The following is a 17408-nucleotide window of genomic DNA, read 5'->3' on the forward strand; positions in this document are numbered from 1 at the left end:
AAGTCGAATGACTTCTACTGATACTGCATCTTCTCTACTTCCGGAATTGGCAGGAAAGGTCCTGACTCCCACAGACAGCGTCAAATTCCTAGGAGTAATCCTTGATGCCAACCTCACATATAAAAAACAAATCCAAGCACAGTATTCCAAAGCCCTAAGAGCGTTCTGGGGAATGAAAATTGATCTGTGCAAAATGCACAATAAGAAAATAATCAAGAAGTACCTTGCAACTTACTTCTGTAGTGTGCTCTCCTATGCCGTGGAGGTTTGGTCAGCGGCACCACCCACCAGACTCAGGAAACTATGGGGCCTCGAATTCTGGGTGCTGAAGTGGGCCAACTTGTGGTCGCACCAGAACTACACAAAAATAAAGTCATTCCTTCATCTGTGCTCAGCTAAGCAGGATCACATCAACATCTGGAACACGGTTGGTTGGCGTTTGCCAGGCAGACATCTTTGTAGTACTCCCTCCCTGTGCTCAAGGTTCCAGCGGTTACAGAATTTCAGGAGACACTTCCCCAATGTGACTCTGGACACTCTCAACTCGCTCAACATCGACATCGACCTGTGGACTATAGACAAGGCATATCGCGATGGCATCTTGTCCCATCTTGCTGTTTGTAAAGGACATTTGTGTAAGTGCCGATCTTAGCTAGCCGATGTCATTTCATGTTCTGCTCAACTTGTAGTCCGTTTTCGCTGTAATTACTACTTAATTCTTTTACATTCTGATTATCATCTTTGCTTTGATCTATTAATTATTATATAGTTATTATTATTATTATTATTATATATACATATATATATATATATATTTTTTTTTTTTTTTATATAAAACAAAATCACTTGTATAAACAACAAATTGTAAGATTCCTCTGGATTTCTGTGTACGGAATCATTATTGTATAAAATTTATGTTAATAAAGAATCTTATTATTATTATTATATATAGGAATTTTTCTAGCAGGGATAAGGAGGTGATTATTCCCTTGTGTAAGGCAATGGTCAGGCCACACCTAGAGTACTGTATACAGATCTGGAGGCCTCATTTCAAGAAGGATGTAGAGCTGCTGGAACGAGTACAGAGAAAGGGCAACAAGATTAGTGAATGGAACAAAGGGGTGCTCTTACAAAGAAAGGCTTAAGTTTTGCAAATTACAGTGTCTGGAGACTGGGCACCAGCGAGGTGATCTGATGGGAGGTGTATAAAGCCTTGAATGGTTTGAGCATGCTCAATGCTGGTGGGATTCTTCCTCTCACTCAGAATAATCACCTGAGAGGGCATAAATTCAAATTGAGGAAAGACAGATGTAGGATAGATGTGCGGAAATTTGCCCTTAGCCAGTGGGTGGTTGGTTGGTGGAACAGACTTCCATCCCTTGTCGTGGAAGTTGATAGCCTAAATAAGTTTTTTTTGGCTGATGCTGCATAAGCTTGCTTTCTTGCATCAAATGCTTCTGCTAATGCTAATGCTAATTTCTCCCCCACTTTACTCTCTATTAATACTAGACTATCTAGCTTACTGCCAGAGTTTAATACACCTCTGGCATTCCACTCCCTGAATAACCCCTCATGTGTGAATGTAGATGCAAAATATTCATTTAGTTTGTTAGCTACCTGAGCAAGATCATCAACAGTTGAACTATCGATATCAAGTGGACCAATCTGATTGATCCCCTTCGTTCTAGAGTTTACATAACTAAAGAACTCTTTGTTGTTTTTCTTTGCATCCTTTGCCAAAGATTTCTCATAATCTGCCTTTGCCTGCCTAACCTCCTTTGTGACTTGGTTACAGACCAGCTTATGTCTGTTAAGTTATATTAATATATTATGTTAATTAATTCACCTGTTAATTTATATGTATCCCATGCATTTTTTTTTCTCTGCCACATGTCCAATTAGTTCATCTGACATCCATTTAGGCCTAAATCTTGAATAATATTTCTTAGTTGGTATGAAAAGCCTAGTAGCTTCCAAGATTATTTCTTTGAATGCTTCCCATTTTGAATATTCTGTTGGTAACATCATCAGTTGGTCCCACCGTATAGAATTTAAATACTATCTCAGACCACCATAGTCACCTTTACGAAAGCAAAAACCCTTCCCTTTACCCCTAATTTTGATTACCTCTCTGAATAAATCCCACTTCAGCACACTGTGATCACTGCCACCTAGTGGTTCCTTTATCTGCAGATTCTTAATGCATGAAGAATCACTACTGATAATCAGATCAAGAGTATTACTCCGTCTAGTTGCCTCCCGAACATGCTGCTGTAGAAAATAATCATCCAATAAATCCACAAAAGCCTTGCTAGTGTGTAAGTGACCAACCCACATATCCCAGTCAATCTCTGGGAAATTAAAATCCCCCATTATAAGACACTCTAATTTACTGGCCCTTTATTTCTCTGCACAATTGCTCATTATACTAATTGATTCATTAGGCCTATAGAACACACCTACTCTGATTTTTCCTTTCCCAGTGCTTATGTCACACCAAACAGACTCAATATTGCATTGTCCATCAACATCAATTGGATGCACTTCCTTAGATTTTGTGTTTCTTAATTAACAGTATAACCCCTCCTCAGTTTCTGTACACATTTTACTCCCCAAATTCCAATTCTGCACTCCTTATGTCTGTGTGACACCACGTCTCTGATATCCCAACAATATCTGCCTTTGATGTCTTGACTAGCACTTCCAGCTCATCAAATTTATGTAGCATTGGTGTACATGCAAGTATACATGCACCTGTTTCTACTTTTAGTTACCCTAACACAGCCCATGTATTTACTTGTTCCACTATGGCTGTCAGCTGTCCTGGAAATCCCCATTGCCTTGCTTTCCAGAATGATGCTCAATTGCTTTTCAATAGAAGTAGTGTAAGAATCACTTTCACCTCTGCCAGCGGCTACTGTTAATCTATTAGTCCATGTATCCCCCCTATTAGTCCATGTATCCTAACCCTGCCTCGATAGCACCAGCAAATATTCTTGCACCCTTTCTATTTAAGTGTATTCCATCCCTGTAGAAGCAGTCTCTCCTGTTAACAAGCACAGATCAGGATGAGAAAAATTCTACCCCTTGAGCCATGCACAATCTCTCCAGGGCCGAACTGATCAACAAGGCTCTCATCATATACTTCCTCCTATCGTGTCTGGGCAGAATTGTAGACGCTTTAAAATTCAAACCTAACTCACGCCTTTTTTTTCAACATTGACCTGTACTTGTTAAGTAATTCTGCCGGTCTCCTACTCTTAATATCATTAGTGCAAACATGTACAAAAATATCGCCCTTTGTGCCCTTAAAAAATTATATCTGCTCTACAACCTCAACCTTTGCCCCTGGCAGACACTCTGGTCCTGTTCCACCTATCCTTTTTTGCACAATATGTTCCCAGTTTCCCTGACAATAGTCACCAACAACAACAACTAGTTCCTTTGGGACCAGCACATTCTGCCTTGGGGGGGTTGCCACTGTGTTGTTAGCTTGCACTTGAACATGTGATGTTCAAGTGCAAGCTCTGCCATTGATGTGGGCAGCTGAGAGCTTGATGGGCCCCTCAATTTATATCCTTCCAGGGCATCCACCCTATCCTTCAAGCTCTCATACAGGCCTATAACAATGCTGAGTTGGTGCAAGGAACAGATACAGCTAGTTAATTGTGGAATCTTCATATATGGATACCCATATTAATTTTATTACCATATTCTACAATTTTGAGAAAGATTATTGATATAGTGGAGGCAATTAGAGATTGTTTTCTTTCTCTCTCTCTCTCTCTCTCTCTCTCTCTCTCTCTCTCTCTCTCAAGATTTTCTCAACTTCTGTTTGCTTCAGCATGAGGATGCATTATAATTTAATATTTTTCTAATTTTCTAAGTTCTTGTTAAAGCAGACTTTCACTGCATATTCCAAAAATAAATAAATAATGAAAAATCATTTTTACCTTTTATAGAGTGTTAACAAATGAACGTAGAAAAACACTGTATATAAAATTGCAGGGATTACAATAAGACATAATGCTCTTGCTGAGAAATGCTTTACAATCCAGCTCTAGAAGAAAACCAATTTGAAATAAATTACATAACTCACATTCATAAACTTACAGTTACAAATAAACTCAAATGTTGCATTAATTTTATGACTCATTAAAAAAGCAGCACAAATATTTGGTGAATTTTATATAACATTCAATACATTTGGAATAAAGACAAGAAATAGTTTAAATTTTCATCAAAATTAAAATAAAACATCAAAATTTTAAATTTTGACATTTTATTAGATAAAGAATGCAGTTAACTAATGACAGGCATGGGCAGATGGTCATTTTAGAAAGAAACAAATTTTAAAATGATTATTAATTCATTAAATGCTCTAAGGCACCACTATTATAGACTGTTTTGAGTCTTACTGGACTCCCATTACATGTTGGCCTCAATTTAGCAACTCTGTTGAATGATGAATATTGAATTGAGTCACTGTCACTGGAGGAATATAGCATTCTCAAGACAGCTAGGCAGAAAAACAGAATGAAGAGGTGTTTATTATTTAATAATTTCAAGTTCTGCATTGTTTTTTGCTATTTTGGCAAAAGTAAAAATTGGTGGGAGGTAGGGATTACCTTATGCAGACCAGTATTAGGGGTTATATTCATAAGCAACGTTCACTGCATGTTTAATCAAAAATTTTTCTTCTACATACTGCTTAGTTGGTGGTTTAGACTCCAATACATAGAGTCCTCATTTTATAAAAGGGGTGTATTCCTTCAAAGTCATTCAAGGAATACACCTATTCAAGGACCCATTAACTGAATGAATTCATTTTATAAAGCTCCCTAAAGCAATAAAGGATTTTTCAGCTTTTCTGCTTATCTTGAGACTGCATTCCATATTCAAATTATCTTTGAAAAATCTAATTCAAAAGGGGTGAGGAGGTCATGTAAGGGAAAGTGGGCACTTAAATTCTCCCTCATCAATATAAGAGCATTCTTCAGCAAGAACAATAATGCTTTTATATGTCACTATTGGCAGTAACACTATCTTATTAACCTTGCTATCCTTTGCTTCTTTGACATGTATAGCATGCATGAGGATTCAGGATATTGACTACAAGCAGGGCCAATCAGTATATGCACTGCTTGATATGTTTTCATCATAGTTAAAAATTTCACTGCATATACTGAAAAAGGGGCACTCATTTTTAAAATGAGTTAACATGAGTTAACTCAGTCCTTGAGACTGTCATAGACATTCTCTCAGGTATGACAAGCTGGGCTTGCTACCAGGGAGTCTAAAATGCTGATAGAACTGATATTAAGGTGACACTTGAGTCAAGTGAACCAAATTTTGGCAAAGTCCAGTGGTTCTGCAACAACCAAACCCTCTGCTTGCACCTTCACAATGGTGGTACCATAAACAACCCTGGGTATAACCCAGATGCAAGTCCTGAAATATGGCACCTAAATATACTGGAGTTCACCACGCATATTTGACCAACGAAAGAAGGGGCCAAGGTGTGGTGTCCGTCCACGCCACACAGAGAAATGCTGACCCTTTGTGTTACCAGGCGTAACACGAGGGACAGCAATAAGAGAGAGAGAGAACCAAATCTTCCTTATATTGGGGATACAGGTCTAAAATTATGTTCACAGGCCGGCCACTAGATAGTCCACTGGAACAAACCTGTTGGTAACTCTCAGGAGGCATCCAGATCAACTAGTGTATTCTTGCTGCAGTATGCCATTTCCAAAAATTTCATTACTTCACACATGGAGGCCTCCCGCAATTTCTTATTGCTGAATATATCATGACCAGTCAAACAAACATATCTAAGAAAAGAACTAGACCTCCCAGACACTTTGTTTTTCATCTCACAAATAAATGTGGTCTCAGTTCCAATCTTAGTAATTTCCATCTCCACTTACAGTCTGCCAAGCATCAGTTACTTCTTCTGGCAGAATCCCAATTATTGGCTGATTCAACTACGGGCAACCCACGTATAACACGGTACTTCTAGAACACGGTTTCGCTCTAACATGGTTAGAGAATTTCGGTAAACCTCACATAACAGGGTATTTTTGAGCTTTTGTGCAGGGAAAACCCTGCTATTATGTTGGATGTAATTTTTCAACATTTCCACTCTTTTTAAATCCCCACTTTTGACTCACTAGTCAAAACAAAAATTATTGAGAAATCCCTACATTTTATTTTGTTGGGAAATCCCCATGTTACATTCTGTGCTATTGAACTTGTGGAAAAATCTAGATTTCAAAGTTTTATTACTATTGGATAGAACACCAGGCCATCCAAAAGATTTAAGTCATTCAAACATTGAAGTTATGTTCCTACCACCACAGTTGTACTAGGTTAATACAACTTCTTTCATTAAACCATAAGATCAAGGCATTATATCCACCTTTAAAACTCATTACATCAGAAAATCGTTACAATGGATTTTGGAAAAATATTGATTCCGAATCTGTAGAAGTAATGGAGGCATGGAAAAATTTCAAAATTGTGGACTGTATCCAAATCATAGCTTTATCGCTGAAAGAAGTAAAACCGTCAACATTAAATGTGTGTGGAAAAATGTATTGTCAGAGTCAGTTCATTCAGGAAATATGGTCGAAAGGGCAGAAAACGGAATCGGTGCGATAGTGGAACTTGCTATATCGGTAGGAGGGGAAGGTTTTGATGATATGACTATTAAAACCCTCGTGGGTAGTAGAGTTGAGAGAATCGCCTGCCACTCCACTCAAGACCTGAGTTCGAATCCTGTCAATGACGGGAGGAATTTTTATGGGTCTTTTTCACAACGTGACAGAGTTAGTCAGGCTCAGGCGAAGGTAGCATGGTATTTTTTTCCGGAAACTCCGGTTTTAATCCAGCAAAACAGAAAATCAACCTCAGAACACACGCAATTTATAGACAACATACACAGAGTAAAATGGCCTTAGTTGTCAATGCTCCTAAAATAATAAAAAAAAGATATGATTACTGAAGACGTTCAAGAATTACTGGCAGAAAAAGAGGCTGGCAAAGCGGATTTGGTGGAAATGGCATTGGAGGTAAAACCAAATCAATTCAAAGGATGATAGCACAGATGAAAATTCTAAACTTTCAAATTTTACACTAAAAAGCAGACGGGAAGGCATAAAGTTAGCCGAGCAATTAGAATCTCATTTTTTTTAATGAAAGAAAGGAGTCCAAAGTTCAAAAGGGCACTTCAAAAATGCTTAGTTCCTTATGATGAAATTCACAAAGATTTATCAAGCAAAAGCAAACAAACCCAGATTACTGATTTTTTTTTAAAGAGAGCAGAAGATACACGAAATCTAGAATGGTATTTTTTGTTAGTTTTGTTAACGAAATAGTGTATTTTTCTTAGCTTTTGGAACGTAACCCCCCTTTCTGTACTTTTTCTTAGTCCCGTATAACAATGTTTTGCACAACATGACATTTTATAGGAACCTAACTACCATGTTATACAAGGGTTACCTCTACTACAATGGGTGTAAAGGAAAGGGTTCGTAGATATAAGCTAGTCTGAAATCAAGTCACAAAGGAGCTTAGGCAAGCAAAGGCAGATTGCAAGAAATCTTTGGCAAAGGATGCCAAAGGAAAACAGCAAGAACTTCTTTACTTATGTTAACTCTAGAAGGAAGAGGATGAATCAGATTAATCCACTTGACAATGATGCTTCGAATGTTGATGATCCTGCTCATGGTAGCTGACAAACCAAATGAGTATTTTGCATCTACATTCACACATGTGGGATTCTGTAAGGAAAGGGAGAACAGAAGTTTACTAAACTCTAACAGGGAGCTAAATGATTTTGTAATAACGGGGAACAAAATGGAGGAGAAATTGTTGAAGTTAAACATAAAAAAGGCACCTGGGGCAGATGGAATCTATCCAGTTATATTGAAGGAGGCAGCAAAGGAAGTAAGCAAACCCTTAGCCATAATGATGAGAGCATCCTTGAATTCGTTGTAGAGCGAATATCATCTTTTAAGGGCACAAAAGGTGATATAGTTGTACACGTTGGCACTAATAATATTAAGAGTAGGAGACCGGCAGAATTACTTAACAAGTACAGGTCACTGTTGAACAAAAGCCGAGAATTAGGGTTGAATTTGAAAGTGTCTGCAATTCTGCCCAGACACGATAGGAGGGAGTATATGATGAGAGCCTTGTCGATCAATTCGGCCCTGGAAAGATTGTGCAAGGCTCAAGGGGTAGAATTTTTTTCAGCCTGGACTGTACTTGTTAACAGGAGAGATTGCTTCTACAGGGATGGGATACACTTAAATAGAAAGGGTGCAAGAATATTTGCTGATGCTATCGAGGCAGTGTTAGGTGGGTCGGAAAACTGCTAGCTTGGGGGGACACAAAGACCAATAGATTGACAGTAGCCACTGGCAGAGGTGAAAGAGATTCTTGCACTGCTTCTATTAGAATGAGCAGAAGCCTGAAAAACAAGATGCATGGTATTTCAGAGACTGCTGGGAGCCATTGCGGTACAAGCAAACACATGGGTTGTGTTAGGGTAGCTAAGAATAGAAACAGGTGCAGGTATACTTGCGTGTACACCAATGCTAGGAGTTTAGTAAATAAATTTGATGAATTTGAGGTATTGCTCAAAACATCAAAGGCAGATATTGTTGGGATATCAGAGACGTGGTGTCACACAGATATAAGGGATGCAGAAATGCAATTTGGGGATTACAACGTCTACAGAAAGGATAGACAGGATAGGAAGGGGGGAGGGGTTATGCTATTAGTTAAGAAACACATAAAAACCAAGGAAGTGAAGCCAGTCGACATCGCTGGACAGTGCAGTGTTGAGTCAGTTTGGTGTGACATAAGCATTGGGAGATCAAAATTGAGAGTAGGAGTGTGCTATGCGCCTAATGACTCTGATGAGTATAATAAGGAACTGTACAGGGAAATAGAGTGGGCCAGTAAATCAGAGAGTCTTATAATGGGAGATTTTAATTTCCCAGATATTGACTGGAATTTGGGGGCTGGTTACTCACACACTAGCAGGGCTTTTGTGGATTTATTGGATGATTGTTTTCTACATCAGCATGTTCGGGAGGCAACTAGAGGGAGTAATACTCTTGATTTGATTATCAGCAGTGATTCTTCATGCATTAAGAATCTGCAGATAAATGAACCACTAGGTGGCAGTGATCACAGTGTGCTGAAGTGGGATTTACTCAAAGAGGTAACTACCATTAGGGGTAAAGGGAAGGGTTATTGCTTCCGTAAAGGCGACTACGATGGACTGAGACAGTATTTAAATTCTATACAGTGGGACCAACTGATGATGTTACCAACAGCAAATTCAAAATGGGAAGCATTCAAAGAACTTATCTTGGAAGCTACTAGGCTTTACATACCAACTAAGAAATATTGTTCAAGGTTTAGGCCAAAATGGATGTCAGATGAACTAATGAGGCATATGGCAGAGAAGAAAAATGCATGGGATACTTACAAATTAACACATGACACAGAAGCCTATGATAGATACAAGTTGATATGCAACCAAGTTACAAAGGAGGTTAGGCAGGCGAAGGCAGATTACGAGAAATCCTTGGCAAGGGATGCAAAGAAAAACAGCAAAGAGTTCTTTACTTATGTAAACTCTAGAAGGAAGGGGATGAATCAGATTGGTCCACTTGATATTGATGGGTCAACTGTTGATGATCCTGCTCAGGTAGCTAACAAACTAAATGAATATTTTGCATCGACATTCACACATGAGGAGTTATTCAGCAAGGGGAATGCCAGAGGTGTATTCAACTCTAGCAGTAAGCTACAGAATCTTGAAATAACTGGGAGTAAAGTGGAGGAGAAACTGTTGAAGATAAACACAAGAAAGGCACCCGGGGTGGATGGGATCTATCCAGTTATATTAAAGGAGGCAGCAAAGGAAGTAAGCAAACCCTTAGCCATAATTATGAGAGCTTCCTTGGACTCAGGGGAGGTACCCATAGACTGGAAATGTGCAAATGTGACCCCAATTCACAAAGGAGGATCAAAGGCTGACACAAGTAATTATAGACCTGTGAGCTTAACTTCTGTTCCAGGAAAATTAATGGAGGCACTGGTTAAAGAAGCACTGCAGGATCATTTAGACAAGACTTCAGTTATAGCTCAGACACAGCATGGTTTTGTTAAGGGGAAGTCTTGCCTGACCAACTTGATTGGATACTATGATGCAGTCACAAAAGAACTGGATGCAGGGAATAACTTTGATATTATATACTTGGATCTTAGAAAGGCTTTTGATACTGTTGCACATGGAAGACTGCTACACAAATTGGAGCAGTGTGACATTGGAGGCAAATTGCTGCTATGGATAAAGGGGTGGTTGAGGGGGAGAAGACAGAGAGTGGTAATCAATGGACACTGCTCATCGTGGACTGATGTTATTAGTGGAGTCCCTCAGGGCTCAGTGTTGGGTCCATTATTGTTTTCTGTATTTATAAATGATATTGATGATGGTATATCGGGCTTAATGTCCAAGTTTGCAGACGATACAAAGGTTGGCAGGGTTGTCAAGGACACTACTGACACTATGCTGCTGCAACAGGATCTGGAAAGGTTGAGCAGATGGGCTGAGAGGTGGCAAATGAAGTTTAACATTGACAAATGTAAAGTACTACATATGGGAAACAGCAACCCCAGTGCAACGTATCAACTCTGTGGTACTACACTGACAGTGGTAGAGAATGAAAGGGACTTGGGGGTGGTTGTGCAGGCAGATATGAAGTTCTCTGAGCAGTGCAGACGGGCTGCAAGAGTAGCTCATGGAGTATTGTCAATGATATACAGGAATTTTTCCAGCAGGGATAAGGAGGTGATTATTCCATTGTATAAGGCGATGGTCAGGCTACACCTAGAGTACTGTATACAGGTCTGGAGGCCTCATTTCAAGAAGGATGTAGAGCTGCTGGAACGAGTACAGAGAAGGGCAACAAGATTAGTGAATGGAACAAAGGGGTGCTCCTACGAAGAAAGGCTTAAGTTTTGCAAATTACAGTGTCTGGAGACTAGGCACCAGCGAGGTGATCTGATAGAGGTGTATAAAGCCTTGAATGGTTTAAGCATGCTCAATGCTGATGGGATTCTTCCTCTAGCTCAGAAAAATCACCTGAGAGGGCATAAATTCAAATTGAGGAAAGACAGATGTAGGATAGACGTGCGGAAATTTGCCTTTAGCCAGAGGGTGGTTGGTTGGTTGGTGGAACAGACTTCCATCCCTTGTGGTGGAGGTTGATAGCCTAAATAAGTTTAAGGCTCAGCTGGACAGGTATTTTGAACGAACAGAGGGGTGAAGTGGAAGTGGGTTTTTTTTTTTTTTTTTGGCTGATGCTGCATAAGCTTGCTTTCTTGCATCAAATGCCTCTACTAATGCTAATGCTAATGCTAATTCAGGAGAGGTCCTCATTGACTAGAGATGCACAAATGTATCCCCAATTCACAAAGGAGGATCAGAGGGTGACAAAAGTAATTACAGACCTGTTAGTTTAACTTCTGTTCTGGGGAAAATAATGGAGTAACTGGTTAAAGAAGCAATGCAGGATCATCAAGACAAGACTGCAGTAATAATTCAGACACATCATGGGTTTGTCGAGGGGAAGTCTTGTCTGACCAATTTAATTGGATACTATGATGTGGTCACAAAGGAACTGGATGCAAAAAATAATTTTGATTTCATATACTTGTATTTCAGGAAAAGCTTTTGGTACTCTTGCACATAAAAGACTACTGCACAAATTAGAGCCGTGTGACATTAAGGGCAAGTCGTTGCTATGGATAAATGAATGGTTGAATAGAAGAAGACAGAGTGATAATCAATGGGCACTGCTCTTCATGGACTAATGTTATTAGTAGAGTCCCCCAGGGTTCAGTGTTAGGCCCATTGTTATTTTCCATATTTTTTTTTTTTATGAAAACCCCAAACACAAAAGGTATCAAAACCTATAGTACTTAGTACCGTGCATGAGTTGAAGGAGAAGTATGGGGGGAGGGAGGGGGATGCCGGAAACTTTGCTCTAGAGACTAAACATGGGTTTCACCAATAAGCAAAGTGGTGGTATTTCACCGGTTGATGAAAGTCATCTACCACCTAACTATCAATGATATTGATGAAGGTATATGAGGCTTGATGTCAAAGTTTGCAGATGATACAAAGGTTGGCAGGATTGTTAACGACAATAATGACAATATGCTACTGCAACAGGATCTAGAAAAGTTAGGCAGATGAGAAGTGGCAACTGAAGTTTAACATTAACAAATGCAAAGTACTGCATATGGGTAACAGTATCCCCAGAGTAACATATAAACTGTGTGGTACTATGCTCAGGGTATTGGATAATGAAAAAGACGTGATGGTAATTGTGCAGTCAGATGTGAAGTTCTCTGAGCCATGCAGACAGGCTTCCAGGACAGCTAATAGAGTTTTTGTCAATGATACACAGGAATTTTGCTAGCAGGGATAAGGAGATAATTATCCCTTTATATAAGACAATGGTCAGGTGACACCTTGAGTACTGCATTTAGGTCTGGAAGCCTCATTTTAGGAAGGTTTGGTTTTTTTTTTTTTTTTAGGGGCATTAGCAACTAAGGCCATATTGCTCTGGGGATATGCGGTGGTCATTCCCTGACCTTTCCGCACCCTCCGTATTTGGTGGTCACGGGCTCGAACCCCAATCTAATCAAGAAGCGTGTGCTACGCACTGCTGTTCCTGCCCACCTGGCTACAGAGGCACCCCATTTTAGGAAGGATGTAGAGCTACTGGAATGAGAAAAGAGAAGGGCAACAAGCTTTGTGAGGGGGAACAAAGTTTGACTCTTACCAAGAAAGGCTTCAGTTCTGCAAATTGCAGTGTCTGGAGACCAGGCACCTGTGAGGTGATCTGATTGACATGTTTAAGGCTTTGAATGGTTTGAGAAAGCTCAATGCTGATGGAATTCTTCCTCAGATTACACTTGAGGGGGCATAAATGTGTGAAATTTGCCTTTAGCCACCGCTTGAAACTTTGACTTGCTTTCTTTGAAAACTGATTTTTTCCAGTCCAACTTTCCTAACAGGAAGGTTTGTTTGTTATTTGGTTTTTAGGAGCATTAGCAACTAAGGCCATATTGCTCCGTGAATATGTAGTGGTCATTCCTGACCTTTCCACATCCTCCGTTATTGGTGGTGACGGGCTCGAACCCCGGTCTAATCAAAAAGCGTGTGCTACGCACTGCTGCTCCTTCCCACCTGGCTACGGAGGCGCCAACAGGAAGGTAATTTGTTGTGGTGATTTTAATGTTCACAACAACTGGCTCCAGTTTTCCAGTCACATGGACCCAGCTGGCCAAGATTCTAATGCTTTTTACTGTCTTCACAGATTGTTCATTTACCAACCATAATTCCAGACAATCCCAACTACACAGTCAACACTTTTTATCTTTTACTCAGAAAAACCCCTTCCAGATACACAGCTGAGGTGAATGGTATTTCAATCACCTAAGATCATAAATTGGCAAGCTTTCTCCCATGGCCATTCTCAGCCTTGCATTGTTTATCATTACAAAAATGTAAAACATGATGACCTGCAAGATTTCTATCCTTCTTTTTTCTTGGTTGGATTACTGTTTTAGATCTTCTGATGTCAATGTTTGCTCAGATCATGCCAGGGAAATTATTCCTCTAGGGATGAAATTCTTTATTCCACACTCCACTCCACCTTAAAATTTCATCTTTTTATCTAAACCTTGATTCTCAAATGCACTAAATCTGTTCAAGATAAGAATGTTGCAAATTGGCTTGCATCCAAATCTCCAGTTTCATTTTCTGCCAGATCATGTCAAACAGCTCACAACAATTGTAAAGCAGTTATTAATCAATCCAAACTAGATTTTTTTCAAACTAGGAGTAGTAAACTTGCTTCTTGTCCAAATGGTAGTCGAGCATCCTGGTCTCTTGCCAAAGTTATTGGTCACAACTTTTGCCCATCTCTATTCCCACTTCTGTTAAAACCCAATGGTTCTAATGCCACCTCAGCTAAAGATAAAGCTGACCTGCTAGCATCCTACTTTTCTTCTAATTCTTGTATTGATAATCATGATAAACCACCTTCTACCATTCACAGTACACTCCATTCAATGTCTCTTGTGAACAAAGGAATGTCAGAAGAATTTTGAACAACCTTGATGTCAAGGAAGTGCCGGGTTCTGATGGTATGTCTCCACTTGTTCTCAAAATGCTTCTAAGCTTATTGCTGGCTGTTCTGTACCACTTTTTTTACACTTTCTTATTCTGCTAGTGTTTTTCCTTCTACTAGGATATTTACTCATATCCAGCCAGTTCCTAAAAAAAGAGTGAAAAACTCTTCCATCCAATTATTATCCCATTGCACTTCTACTCTTTCTAAAGTAATGGCAAAATTCATTAACTACCATCTACTAAACTATAAAAACTTTCCATCTGAACAATGATTGCCAATATGGATTCTGCCCATGTCGATCCACTGGTGATATGCTTGCTTATGTTATCCATTTAAGGACAAATTCAATGGAAAAGTTTGGTGAAACTCAAGCAATTGCTCTTGACATTTCAAAGGCTTTTTTTTTTTTTATATAAGGTTTGCTATAAAGATCTTCTAAATAAGCTTCTATCTTATGGTTTACCAACTGTTTTTTGTAATTTTCTAAGCCAGTTTTCTTTCTGACCACTCACTACATGTGATACTAGATGGCTCTTTCACTCTTAACTTCTCCACAAATGCTGGTGTTTTTTAATAAAACCCCAAACGTGGAAGGTATCAACACCCTAAATTACTTAGTACTGTCATGGGTTGAAGGTTGAGAAAACAAAAGATGATACTTGTTGATATTAGACTTGAATTTCTATAGATTATATATTTTTAAGAAATACATATAAAGGGAGGCTGTTCCAGAAAATGGAAGTTGAAGGAATAAATGAGGAAGAAGAAAAGGTTCTGTGAGTTTGAAGTTGGACAGTAAAAAGATGCTGATTGGTTGTGGCACATATTTGGAGTGGTTTGGAAGAGAGAGAGGGGAAATTATAGAAGCCAATTCAGAAAAACCAAGTTTAGAGAGCTGAAAATTTGAATAAATTGGTTCACTGTTATATTTGGGATTGCTGACCAAGAATTTATCTACAAAGAGAAATATAAATTTATCATACATGGTATTATCTATCATATGTGAAATATCCATATTATTATTAACTAATATTTTTAAAGGGAATAAATTTCTTACAATTGGAACATCCAAGTTGCCCAGCAATTCCCAGAGATCTGCTACTGTATATATCCCAATGAGCAAAACAACAAACAAACCAACAAACTTGACACTGCATTAAATAAATAAAAAAATAAAAATAAAATTAATTTGGAAGTTAGAAATACATCATTTTAGAAACAAAAAAAAAAAAAAAAGAAAAAAGATAATACCAAAAAATAACATGACTGGTAATTGCATTAGAAATAGTTATGAGTAGTGTATATGAAACATCAAATTTGCATCTTCACTATGCTGCAGCTGTTTTCTGAGCATTAAGGGTATCACAATATATTTTTGAATGGTAGAAAATTATACACCTTAATATCATATGTTATAAGCTTTACAATATTATAAAGTTAATTCTGAGATTCGACTTAAAAGATTTGATTATTTGGGATTGAAAACTTCCATGTACTTTTGTTTGATATAAACTTGATATTTCTGAGGGCAAACTTTAGCATAAACATAGTTTCATTTTCTGTCAGTAGACATAAACACTAGAAAATTTATATCAATAAATCTTCAGTGATGAGATGGCCAATGTTCATCACAGCATAAGCTTAATATATCCAATACCAATGTTCACAACACACAGCTGATTAGAGAACCAACACAGCATCTTGGATGAGATTGGAACTTCCAAGTGATTACAGATAGTACAGATCTAGAATTGATAGGCATAAGTGAGAAGTGATCACCTCAGAGTGCCACTACAAAATATGCTGAATATCTTAGCTAAACATAAATAACACAATTTATCACGTTGCATTTTAGGGCAAAATGCCTCCAGTTGTGTAGTGAGTTAACATGCTTACAAGTTAGTGCATATGCATCAGATCTGTTCACAGCTAACTACTAAATAGTTATAAAATTGGCATCATTATGTATATCTCATATTGTGAATACCTTCACAATGAGTTGCCATGATAATGCACTACCTCAAAAAAGTAACTCTTCACCATAGGAGAAGACTATTGTTACTTATTCTCAGCAGATGCCACCATCCAGACAGCACCGTTTCGGAGCTGACTGGCTCCTCTTCAGTGGGTGGGCAGGCACCCTGGTGTTGCAATGATGGCAAGGCAGTTGCGAAGTACAACTCCACAATATGAGAGATGCCTAATGGTGTGTAATGAGTTAACATGCAAGTCAGTGCAAATGCATCAGATCTGTTTGCAGCTAACTACCAAATAGTTATTTGGTAGTTAAATTGGCATCAAAATTTAGATCATGGTGGCTGACTTTCGTGCAATTCATATACAAAGTCAGTAATACAAATAATGCATAGTAAACTATATATTACTTGTACATACAATAATAACAGATATATAACAAATATATTGAAAAAATAACACATATCATGGATTGGCACTTCTTGCATTTTATATATAATATATATAATGTGCACCAAAAGTTTGGGTACATTTGAATTTTAAGTTCTCTGGAAAAATATAGAAACATTAATAATATAAACTAAACTTTTATCATTTAGCAAACCAAAAAAAATTTTATGGCCACGTAGAAAGGTATGCTGAACTTCAGATTAGCATTCTTTACCCTCAACATATGAAAGCATTCTTTTTTTAACACATTTTTGCAAACTTTCAAAAATACACATGACAAATTCTTCGATTATCATTGTTTTTGCATTCTCTATATAAAAGGTTCCTTAGAATAGACACATTCTTTTAAATATCCCCAAATAAAAAGTGAGGTGGTTAAATCTGGTGACCTAAATGACAAGTTGATAGGACCACAACATGCAATCTATTTGTTTGGCAAATTTTCATTTAGAAATTTCCTAACTTCAAAGAAATAATGCAAGAGCACTATCCTTTATGGAAAAGAGATTTTTCCCAGCCACCATAACTTAGTGGTCAAGCACAAGGGTACAGATGTGACACACGAGTGAGGCGCCTCCGTAGCCAGGTGGGAAGGAGCAGCAGTGCGTAGCACACGCTTCTTGATTAGACCGGGGTTCGAGCCCGTCACCACCAAATACGGAGGATGCGGAAAGGTCATTCAGGGAATGACCACCGCATATCCCGGAGCAATATGGCCTTAGTTGCTAATGCTCCTAAAAACCAAATAACAAC

At 38.4% G+C, this 17408-nt stretch overlaps 1 protein-coding gene across 1 annotated transcript in view; it reads right to left on the reverse strand.

The window, feature by feature from the left end:
* Positions 1–17408, reverse strand: part of tw (Protein O-mannosyl-transferase 2) — a 169624-nt gene that overhangs the window by 101478 nt on the left and 50738 nt on the right. The window contains exons 7-8 of the mRNA XM_090376720.1: positions 15289–15382; positions 3954–4060 (exon numbers count right to left, since the gene is read on the reverse strand). Coding sequence (XP_090232846.1) covers positions 3954–4060; positions 15289–15382 — 201 coding nt within the window. The remainder of the gene's footprint in view (positions 1–3953; positions 4061–15288; positions 15383–17408) is intronic.

This window comes from Mastigoproctus giganteus, chromosome 6, assembly GCF_048544385.1.
Source record: "Mastigoproctus giganteus isolate SK-2022 chromosome 6, ASM4854438v1, whole genome shotgun sequence".
Taxonomy (NCBI): Eukaryota; Metazoa; Arthropoda; class Arachnida; order Uropygi; family Thelyphonidae; genus Mastigoproctus; species Mastigoproctus giganteus.